Genomic DNA, 11254 nt, shown 5'->3' on the forward strand with positions numbered 1-11254 from the left:
TCCCGGTTCGACTTCACCTCGCGTGTCTTCTCTCCTCGCGATAAAACTAGAAGAAGACACGAAGCGAGCTGAACCGAGGATTAAAGTTAAACTGCGTCGGGCGGAGGGAAAATGTAGCAAGTGCAGAAGGTTCAGCTACGAGAGAAGAAGCGATCCTAGTTCAACTTTCACGTTCGTCCCTTTTCAAACGGCCGAAAAGTGACGAGGAACGAATTAAGCTGAGGTTGAACAACGCGCCCAGTGAAACCGGGCGCCTTGTCCGTTCAATTCGCTATACGCACCTACGCGCGCAATACTCCTCGCGGGCGGGGACGGGCGGGCGAAGGGGCAAGCAACGAGGGAGTTCCGTTTCCGCGTTCCCGAGCGTCGCGCGCGGTTCGGTTCCGAACGGTCCGCGTTTCTCGCGCATGCGCGACAGTAGCCAGCGACGTATCGGCAATACCGTACATACAACGGGCACAGACGCGAGACTCGAATCGATTATACTTTCTACATAAAAATATGTAATACACCAATTCACACGAGTTACATTATATACAGGCAAAAAGACGCACGACTGTCACAGAAAGGTCTCTTGTCCGTAACAAATTTTCTTTTAAATTTTCTTCAAGAAAATTTCTTACGGGCGACCAAGCGACACGCCCATTTGCCCGCGGCAGGTACTTCGGTGAGGCTCAAATCGACGCGCATGCGCCGTGAACGCGAGCATTCTGGCACGACTGGCGGGAACGTGCGGAAGCGGACCGCGGACGTGAACGGAGCAGCCGCGCGATCGCCGCCGCACGCAATCGCCACCGGATTGTTTGTCAATATATCCTCTCCGCCTCCTCTCCGCCACCGCCGCCGTTCGTCCTCCCGCGCTTCGAGGTACGCGCCCCCTCCCGACCCCCCCCCTCCCCCGAGTCTCCCTCGCCAGCGCTGATCGTCGACGAGCACGCTCTCGTCGCGCTGGCATGACGGACGGCCGACGGCAGGTTCGGTAGCCCGTGGACGCGAACGGGTCTCCTCCTCGCGGCTCGCCCTCCGCCGACGACGACGACGACGACGCCGGGGACGCCGGGAATGCGCCAACGCGTTGGGACACGCGTGTAACACGGGCGCGCACACACGGTATTGACACGAGGGGGGGGCGCGCGCGCGCGCGCGCTAGCGCACGTGCGTGCACGCACACGTACACGCACGCACGCAGTCCACACACACACGATGCGCCGACGAGCTCCTCCATCCGCCTCGCCGTTGGAAGGATGCGCCGACCCGTGACCTCGTCGCCGGCGGGACTGCGGGCTTGACGGGCGCGAGACGAGACGGCGGCGGGACTCACGACCCCCCGGGGACGTCGTCGCCGTTGCGGGCGACTCCGGCGGCAGCCTCGCTACGCGAGGCGAGAGCCCGACTCGGCGCGAGTCCGGCCGGAGTGCGATAACGGGCCTCGAGATCCTGCTTGCGAACCAGGGGAATGTGAAACGACACCGAGTGTCGCCCGAGATAACAGGACGACGTTAAATCGAGTTGCGTGTTCACTGTGCCGCGGGGGAGGGCAGGGAAGCACCGAACCGAACGTTTGCCATTGGAGAGAATCCCCCCTCCAGTGCCCGCCAGCGTGTGAGCGAAACTCGCTATCGGTGAACGGTGGGTGTAAATAGCGTGAGTTTAACTCCCCGGGGTAGACGAGAGGTCAAATTCTGTGTTGATAAACAGAGGCGCGTCTCAATAAGCTGCCTCTGTCGATTGCCAATTCGGGAGGTAGTTTGAGATTCAACGGTATCTTCGCTCTCTTTCTCTCACTCTCTGGAGTGAAACGGGCATTGATTCGTTTTTACAAGACGTTTGTTGATTTTCCTTCTCGAGGTTTCACCGAATGCCAGCCTAGACAGTAGTACAAGATGTGTATCGATAGACTCGTAGTTCTGTAAATGGTACTTTGCGATTGCTAAGTGCGCAACGCCTGATCTACAATGTGCTCTTCCCGTCCAGCAACATTCGGTTTTGTAGAAGCAAATCGAAACGCTTAAGAACTGGACCTGTGTTCCGAATCCTCTTTTATCAAGAGAAGTGCCTCTAAAAGTGGCTGACAGCCTACTGAGGGTCAATTCCGCATCTCGCCATATAGTGAAGATGCTAAAAGTGAGCGGCTTTGTCTCTTCCTAAGGAACGACCAGAAAGAGACAAAGCTGTTCCCTCTTGGCACTTTCACTACAGCGTAAGATACAGAATTGAAACATCCTGATTGGCTACGAGGCGTTTTTATCGATAGAAGAGGATTCGGAACATGTGTAATGTACAATTGATCAACTCGCGCAAATTTTGTTAAACGTTCAAGCTTATTGGCTGCAAAATAGAATATTTCTAGACGCAAAGAGCACATTGTAGATTGGACTTGAGAGATTGTTACGTAGAAATGCCATTCTTTGAACACGTTCGACTAACAAGGTCGTTTCTCCGTTGCAGATTCATTGGAAGAAAATGTGTAATGTCAGAGTGATACAATATAGAGACATAGGTGGCCACTACGGAGCGATCGATTACAACAGACTATTGTGTATCTCGCTTAGTTGATGTACGGAACGTTGCCTTAGAAGTTTGTGTAGCGCTTTTATTGCATATCCTTAGTCACGTCTCTGTTGGAAATTATCCGGTGTTCACAAAACCGCAAAATTTAATGAGGCTGCAGGTGCCTCAAAAGAGGGGAAACTTTCTTTTGAGAAGGTACAGCGTTCTACGATTGACTGCAACGAACAATGAACCATTCGGGAAGCGGAAAACGCCAGGCGAAGGTTTTGGAAGAAAATTATTGGGACTGCAGTGTCTGCACTTATAGGAATACAGCGGAAGCATTTAAGTGCCTCATGTGTGACGTCCGCAAAGGAACCTCTACGCGGAAACCCCGCATAAACCCTCAATTGGTAGCTCAACAGGTCAGTCCGACAATCTTTTCGTCCGCATATTATTTATATGCGGCTGTTCACTTATTTCCCGCACAACCATCTCGATGTCGAAGCTTAACGCGTAACCAATATTGTGTCCAGGTTGCGCAGCAACAATATGTACCGCTTCTGAAACCAGGCAAGAAAGAAGGGAGTGGCGGTAGCACGACCAGCGGCGTCAAGGAGAAGGAGCGCAAACTGGATAAGCTGAGGCGTAAAAACAGGCATCCGCCGCGTCTGAAAAATATCGACCGTAGCACCGCGCAATCCAACGAGGTAACGGTCAACAATGTTACCGTCACTATTACGGAGTATAAGCCCAAGGTGAAGAAGGGCTCGGATCAGTCGAGCAACGCGAGCTCCGAGGGCGGGAGCCAGCACGACTCGAACCAGGACTCGAGAAGCCTCGACGTAGGAACCGACGCCTAGTTTAATGCTAATGTTACATATGTGTGTATGAATTATTCTAATTAATGTATTGTATGTATGTCAACCTCTATGGTCAACTGTACATCCGTTAGACAAGCGTGACCACATTGTTGACAGTCGTTCTTCTCTCGTTTGACTGCGCGCCGCAAGTGCGCAAGTTGTATGACGAAATCCGACGAGCTCGGGTAATTTATGACGTGTTAGCGGGGATATTATTGACTGAACATGACTCGTGTATCATCATTCGAGGAAGGAAGAATAGGAATATGTGTACATTGTATATCACTGTTGTACTCGTTGCACAAAATATTCGGTAATTTGCATCGCTTCTCTACGCGTTCTTTGCGAGGAAAAGAAACAATGTACTTAAAAAGACCGCTCACTTTACGGACGTCGTTCTTCTATTCTGTAATATTTATTAAATTTTTTTAACATGTCTATCGACGTGACATATTCTGCGCTAGATTTAAAAGGGGAAAGGAAGCAAACTGTAAATATCAGTGAAGCGCAATTTTATGAGCTATTGTTGATAATTATATCTTCGATTTTCATTAAATTTATGAGACCACTGCCAGAAAGCGCGTCGTCAGGCGGTTATTGTTTGGAATTTGTTAGTAAGACTAGTAACATACAACCGTATATGTATATCATATACATATATATATATATATATCGATTGCATTATTAACTTTCTCTTCAATAATTACCAACATAACTGGCACTGGTACATATGTACATCTTATTCCGTTCTAATTCGTTGAGATGAAAATTTTCTTGAAACATTAAAATACTTAAACGATGAAAAAAGATTCTACTGATCTCTATGATTTACGAATTTATTCTGCACTTTTAAACTCAACTTTAATTTATAATACGTCCAAAAACGTTTCATCGCAATTGTATGTACAGATCGAATGTGAATTTTCAGATATGTAATATACATGTACTTCGCATATTTTAATATTCCAACAACGTTCTCTGGTAAAAAAAAAAGATAAAATTTCTTTTTCAGCAAACAAACGAGTTAAGACTGTAGAATAAAAAGACGTAACACATTTTTTGAAAATGCAAATATGTATACGCGTAAAAAAAAACTCGTTGAAGTTGATTATTTTTACCACATTTGTAACTGCCCATCAATTTTCTTGACAGCGAACATTTGTATTTATTCAAAATTAAAGCTGCAAGGACCACGGCAATTCCTTAGGTGAACGGGTCAAGTGGAAAAGAAAAGGGTTTCTAACAGAACAATATTGTTAATATTACGCCCGATAATTATACACTATCGAGTCATTATAATACGATTCTGCATTAAAAAGTGAAAGTAAATATAAGAATCTATCAGTATCAGAGTAATTAAGCGATTAATAGATAAATCAAGGATTGTATACTCGAGGAACGAATAATATCGCCAAGTATTTGGTAATATTAAATTGTAAAAAGGATCCTCACGACTGCCCCTTCCCCGGACTTGCTTTCTCGGTATACCGATATCTTGAATTCTTAATCGAACGTGTCGTTGCGTAAGACCGTGTAGCTTTTACAAACGGATTTCTAATCGACAAATAAATCAGGTAATTGAATAACCAGTTTTACAGAAACAATCACAAATGATATTTTTACAATTTTGTGGAACCGCATAAGTTATACAGAATCCTTTCTGTCTTACATGTGTAACCTACTTATTTTTACATGGCGCAAATCTATCTGTATTTTAATAGAACACGAGAATTCCGAGTGGACTACGTATTTTCGAACCTGTACTAAATTTTCGAATTCTTTTCAATTAACTAAACTATTCCTAAATGCATCGTGTAATCTCTTGTCCATTCGAGGGATTAAGTGTTGTTGCTCGTTACAAGTTCGCGGCACTGCGAATCAGGGGAGCCCGCTTTATTAAAAGGATATTTTTCTTTTTATGAAACGATCTCTCCAGAACACAGTATATCGATTATTCGTACAACGTGAAAAATTTGAGAACTAAATAAAACGTACGTTATTTTCAACAAAAATGTTACATGATGTAAGGTTCTTGGAAAATAAAAAAAATCATGGGGTTAAAATTATACTGTTAACAGGGAAACAATAAATCATGTTTTCGAGAAACACAAATGAAATGTGTTTTAATAATCAACCTATTAAATAGAATATAAATACAATTATCTTTTTATGGAATTCATGTTATAAATTAACTGTACAAAAAATGTATAACAAAAGTGTGGTTTACTTACATTTTTTATAAAAGTTTATTTTCACGTCTCAACTAGCTAAGATTTTCATCAATCTTTGTGCTGTACATTCTTCAGTTGTTTCTTTTTCTTCGTACTCGACGATTCCGAGCTTTCAAGTTCCATATCTTCCATATCTTCAGCGACATCCATCATCTCTTGTCGTAGTTCCACAGGGTTTTTCGATGCGACGCGTTCCACAAATTTCTCTCGCACTATTAATCAGAATAAAAGTTAACCAAGCGATACTTCACTTTGCATTATTGGAAATTATTTGTACATACCAGCGGGTACCTCCATGAGATCCAACACTTTGAAATTATGCGCTTTGTTATCTCCGCCAACAGTAAATATAAATCCATTATCCGGGTTCGCCGCGAGACATTGTATAGCGCCCAGATTACTAGTTTGTTCCCACACAAGAGTAGGGACTTTCTGATCTATGTCCCATACTTTTATAACACCATCGTTCGAACAAGAAACTAACAGGCCACGGCACGACATGCTGAGAGAGAGACCTGGACAAAAGTTTAAATTTACAAACTTATAATTCATGTATGTATACGTTAAATCGGTGAAAAGAGATTTATTTGCCTGTGACTTCCTTCTCGTGGCCCTTAATTTGCCACAACGGTTTGCGCTTTCTCACATCAAAGTATTCTATGTAACCGTTGTCCGTGCTGGCCTGCAAAGGAATACAATTGTTACACCTATGACGAAAATTTTTTCAGGCATATGGAAAACGTACAATACAGTAATTTTCGTCGTGGTGATCCCATAACACCTTTTCCACCTCTCCCGATGCCTTCCAACTTGTAACAGGTGTTTCGTTCATGCAATCGAATAAGTTTACTAGCCTGAAAAAAATATTACATAGAGAAAAGTCCTCTATTATGAGATAGGCTTCTATGTGATAGCAGGTTTTCAACATCCAGATTCAATCGCGACGATTACACGATCTAATTTTCTACTAAACAGACTTCAATCTAAGAACAATAAGTTCATGATGGCACCAACAAATGTTGTCTATTAATTTAGCAGGAACCCCGCTGTATCATATCAGGAACATATCTCATAATAGGGCACTTTCTTCTACAAATATCTGTATACAAATTCATATCGCGGCAAAACAAATTGAATTGATCAAACGCACCCGTCTGCACATCCTGTCAATAGCTGATGGGCCTCTCGCGGATGCCACTTTAATGTCTGCACTTTCTCGTTGAACGGACCCAGTTTGTTCACAGGTTTACCATTCTCCAAGTCCCACAACAAGACCGTCTGATCGACCGAACCGCTAGCAAGAACATGCCTGCAACCAGATATTCCTAATAATTATAAAATTACCTCACGATATATCTTTCTGAAATTGATAGCTAACATGTAATTGTGGTTCCAGGACACGTCTAAAACTGCATCCTTGTGACCGATGCGCTTTTGATTCTTCACTTTACTTGGTCTACGGCCTAATTTGTAGGCGGGTTCTAAGCAGTCTATCAAGTCCAAGTCCCACACCTCAATTATGGGCGTCATATTACCGATTGCGCACAAGTTGCCTAAAAAAGCACAGGTATACATTTGCAAGTACATCTTTCACTGTACAGGTAATACCGTTTGCAATCTCGAGAACACTTCTCTACTGTAGTACCACCATAGTATAACTAGTAGGTTCACTCTCTGTCGGCCCCTTTGATCTTTGCGGTCCCGATCACGTGGTATTCCATTATTTTAGGCAGCAATCCAGCGGCCTATGTGTGTGTGCACGTACTGTAGTTGCGTGCGGTAGTGTATCAAAGCTACACTACCAAACATACGACTTTTCTCTCATTGGTCTGCCCAGAGCAATGCCGGATGCGCAGAATAGATTGACGCAAAATAAAACACATGACGGAGTGGACCTAGTAGTTATACTATTACGGCTATCACTCACTTGGTTTTGGACTGGTGGGATCATAGTCAAGCCACTCTATGCATAATGGAAACGAAGGAAGCAGTATGTCGTGATGGCAGTAAAAGGATCCTTCTCTGTCGTTATATACTGCAGTTGTACAAAAGATTGTAACGCGTAAATTCCAGAGGAAACCTCTCTAGCGTCAAGTTGCTTTACTTAATCAATATTATACGAACCAAACACTTCCAAGATGCTGGCGTCGCCCTCAACGTGCCCAAACAGCACCAAGTTGTCATCAGCCTTGATAATGTCGTCCTCCTTATCCGAATCTTCTTCGTCATTTGTTATAAGAGGATCTTTGCCACTTTTACCAAAAGTCGCTATGTTACTGATGTGACAATACATGTCGCCAGCTGAAACAAAAAAAAATAAAACGTCAAATAGATATGTTTTACATATGTTCAGCAAGTATTCAAAAATCGTCCCCTACATTCGTTATCGTAGGTTTTAAAGTTGTATTCATCAGTGCCGGCTGTTGAAGATTCTCCTTTACTTTCTGTATTAGACTGCGTTTTCGAGGCGGCTGCCTCTCCGTCAGAATCGTCATCGCTTCTATAAACAGAATCCTCACAATTAACTTTTATCACATATCTTGCTTTTACAAGAACACAATAGCTGGAGAATTGAAGCAAGTATAAATCTTTCCATGTTGTCCAAAAATCAATCAAGTTACCGGGCCAATATATTTCGACGGATGATGGATTTGAAGTTAACCGCAAGCTCAAAAATTCAAATTCGGGATACGAGAGAGACGAGACAAATTGCGAATTTAAATAAACAAACTTGCGCAAGATTACGTACGCCAGGGCGGCTTGTGTCTCCTTTATAATCTTCTCGAGCTCGTCGGGCCTTAATTCAACCTAAAAATCGCAGAAAATATATATCTTTTGACAACTAACAATGTATAAATATCGTTAGAGTGTTAACCTTCTCCGGAACGGCCGCGGCAACGCCTTTCTTCACCCACGCGGTGCAAGATATGACATTCGCTTCCATTTTCCTTGGATATTTGTTAAATGTTCGATACCGCTCGAAATAAAACTCTCACCGAAAGCTTCCGCGTCGGCTAAACTTATTGAGGTTAGGTGCTCAGCTCGCACGTGTCTCTCTCGGCAGTTATGCCAACGCTGCTCGCTCGCAGAAGTATATTCCCCTATATCGTTCACCTTTTTAAGGCTCGATCCACACGGAGGCTCAATTATAAAGCCTATTACACAATGCCAGGCAACAGGGAATAGAATTTTTGACGCGTGGGATTGGTTGGAAGAAAATTTCCGACGTCATTGACGAATATTGAATTTGTTAATGAAATTTTTTCTCTTTTCACGAGTTCACGCTAGAGAAAAAGATTCATGATCGAGCCCCAAGAATGGATCTGTCCCAAATAAATGTACATACTTTCACAAAATCGCGTGGCAAGCGCGGTTGAACGAGTATAAAATATAGCGTGATACACGCAACATACATATTTTTTCAGAGATCAATGTATATCATATTGGTAAAAAATGTCGTTTATACAATATAAAAATATACGAATTTGTATATACATATTCCATAAACTTATATGTACATATTCTATATATACACACGTATAAATGTGTAATGTTGGCACTTGTAATGTAAAATGCTTTGGTCTCGACTCGTGCTCGTTAAGCTAATTGGGACGTTTTCCAGCAAGAGAACGCGGATAGGCACATCATTAACAAATGACAGCGTTCCCAGAGTCCCGAATTTTTCTGCCAAAACAGCCAAACCTACGCATTTTGCCTATACACGCTTTTCGTTGGAAACCCTCTTTAAATACAACATTAAATATCGATCAGCACTTTTGACGATTCTTCTTGGCGAGCACAGCCACTCCGGTCTTCGACTGATTCGCCCTGTCCAGCTCCGCACTGATGTAGTCACCGATTTCAACGATCTTATCAAAATCTACGCCGGTCTCCAGTCCTTCCCCCCGTAGGAAGTAAAGTAGATCCTCCGTGGCGACGTTTCCCGAGGCACCAGCAGCGTACGGGCATCCACCGAGACCAGCGACCGAGGAGTCGAAGACCCTCACACCGGCTTCGAGACCAGCATGAATGTTTACCAACGCCTGGCCGTACGTGTCGTGGCAGTGCAGCGCGTAGCAACGCATGTCGCCCGAGGAGACGTGACGCAGCTCGTTCAAGACACGCTTGATCCCCCTGGGCGACCCCACGCCAATAGTGTCGCCCAGAGACACCTCGTAACATCCGTGAGCCAGCATTACCGCAGCCAAGTGCGCCGTGGTGGCTGCATTGGTCTCGCCCTCGTAAGGACAGCCAACGATGCAGGACACGTAGCCCCGGGTCCTGATGCCCTGCCTCCCGGCCTCCTCCGCGACCACCTTCAAGTTCCTCACGCTCTCCTCGATGGAGCTGTTGGTGTTGGCCCTGGAAAAGGCCTCCGACGCCGCAGCGAACAAAGCAATCTCCTTGACGCCGGCGGTGACCGCGTTTTCCAGGCCTTTCAGATTCGGCACCAGCGCTGGATAGGATACGCCGTCTCTCTTCTCGATTCCTTGGAAGACCCGCGAGTTGTCCGCCATCTGAGGCACCCACTTCGGCGACACGAAACTCGTGACCTCGATGCTCTTCAAGCCGGTCGAGGATAGCATGTTGATAAAGGCAATTTTGACCTCGGTGGGCACCACCTTTTTTTCATTCTGCAGACCGTCTCGTGGCCCGACCTCGACGATCTTCACGAAATTGTCGGACTTGTTCGTCGCGTAGCTTCGAACGGAATTGCGAATGCTAGACGGCAATATCGCCCGTCTCAAGAGTAATTCTAGCATCGTAAAATGTGGGAGAACTTACGTAAGACTGGGCGTTAATTAAAATATGGTATTATTTACACATTATACAAAACGGAGTTGCTCGAACCTAAAAGAGGCAGTTTGTTTATCTAGTTATTTTCCTGATTCTGCTGATAACCGTTTACTAATAATTCACTAAACGTGACATTAGTAAACTCTGCTCTGATTGGTTATAGTACAGTATAAAGCCTCCGCTACAATGATTCTCGGTTCTGTCTACAATGGTCGTACAGTTGTATCGATGGTCGCTTGAGCAGTCGCAAAGTAAGAATTGACCAATCGCAGTCGATTATTCTTACGACTACGACTCTGCGACTCGCATTGTAGACAGAACCGAGAATCATTGTAGCGGAGGCTTAAAGCCTCGTCTACATAGAAGTCGTAAAGTCGTAGTCGTAAGAATAATCGACTGCGATTGGTCAATTCAGTCAGTCGCATAAGAATATATGTTCATCACGTTATCTTATATAACAATAATAGTACATGCGCGCGTGTGTATAACTTATTAGATAATGCTGAAACTTGCCTTAAAAAAAAGAAGAAATAATGTGATAGATACGGATGGATATATAAAACTATTTGAACAGAAAACAGAAGATTGAAAGGATAGTGCCGAGGAAAATCGCTCAGGATAGCAGGTTGGGCGGTTTCGACTGAGAGAAACTAATTAGATTCGTAGCACTAGTCAACGTTGTATATATTTAACAAAATAAATTGATAGTACAAGAATTTACAAACTACTTAACCGACACTTTGACGGCGAAATATAAGCTCGCGCGCGAGACTACGAAGACTCTCGAGATACTCCTGGTTTTTGCTACCTTCTGCCTGGGATCTCTTCTCGGAGGAGAGTGGAGTCCCCTTGTTCGCGCGTGGAGTATGTACC

At 44.3% G+C, this 11254-nt stretch overlaps 3 protein-coding genes across 7 annotated transcripts in view; 1 reads left to right on the forward strand and 2 right to left on the reverse strand.

Annotated features, from left to right (window-relative positions):
• The first annotated feature begins 734 nt into the window (after window positions 1–734).
• Window positions 735–4461, forward strand: LOC105563078 (RING1 and YY1-binding protein). Of its 4 annotated transcripts, none has more exons than XM_012014381.1 (3): window positions 735–867; window positions 2449–2915; window positions 3027–4461. In XM_012014381.1, exons 2-3 carry the CDS (start codon window positions 2739–2741, stop codon window positions 3351–3353), a joined length of 504 nt encoding a protein of 167 aa, XP_011869771.1. In that variant the 5' UTR covers window positions 735–867; window positions 2449–2738; the 3' UTR covers window positions 3354–4461. The 4 variants fall into 4 exon arrangements, with proteins under 4 accessions (XP_011869771.1, XP_011869772.1, XP_011869773.1 ...); XM_012014382.1 differs by lacking the exon at window positions 735–867 and adding an exon at window positions 1276–1629; XM_012014383.1 differs by lacking the exon at window positions 735–867 and adding an exon at window positions 1674–1934.
• A 952-nt stretch (window positions 4462–5413) lies between these two features.
• LOC105563079 (periodic tryptophan protein 1 homolog) lies at window positions 5414–8734 on the reverse strand. 2 transcript variants are annotated; one of them, XM_012014385.1, is made up of 12 exons: window positions 8460–8734; window positions 8334–8392; window positions 7963–8084; window positions 7709–7885; window positions 7512–7619; window positions 6963–7137; window positions 6735–6893; window positions 6330–6438; window positions 6176–6266; window positions 5866–6099; window positions 5585–5796; window positions 5414–5488 (listed from the first exon to the last, which is right to left on the reverse strand). In XM_012014385.1, the coding sequence occupies exons 1-11, from the start codon at window positions 8526–8528 to the stop codon at window positions 5633–5635; spliced, it is 1467 nt and encodes a 488-aa protein (XP_011869775.1). In that variant the 5' UTR covers window positions 8529–8734; the 3' UTR covers window positions 5414–5488; window positions 5585–5632. The 2 variants fall into 2 exon arrangements, with proteins under 2 accessions (XP_011869775.1, XP_011869774.1); XM_012014384.1 differs by having other exon boundaries at window positions 5449–5796.
• Window positions 8735–9004: 270 nt separating this feature from the next.
• Window positions 9005–11254, reverse strand: part of LOC105563081 (hydroxymethylglutaryl-CoA lyase, mitochondrial) — a 3346-nt gene continuing 1096 nt past the window's right edge. Inside the window, exons 2-3 of the mRNA XM_012014388.1 lie at window positions 10732–11249; window positions 9005–10557 (exon numbers count right to left, since the gene is read on the reverse strand). Coding sequence (XP_011869778.1) covers window positions 9352–10347 — 996 coding nt within the window. The 5' untranslated portion in view covers window positions 10348–10557; window positions 10732–11249 and the 3' untranslated portion in view covers window positions 9005–9351. The remainder of the gene's footprint in view (window positions 10558–10731; window positions 11250–11254) is intronic.

This window comes from Vollenhovia emeryi, unplaced genomic scaffold (genome assembly GCF_000949405.1).
Source record: "Vollenhovia emeryi isolate VEMERY1.0 unplaced genomic scaffold, V.emery_V1.0 DF939180.1, whole genome shotgun sequence".
NCBI lineage: Eukaryota > Metazoa > Arthropoda > Insecta > Hymenoptera > Formicidae > Vollenhovia > Vollenhovia emeryi.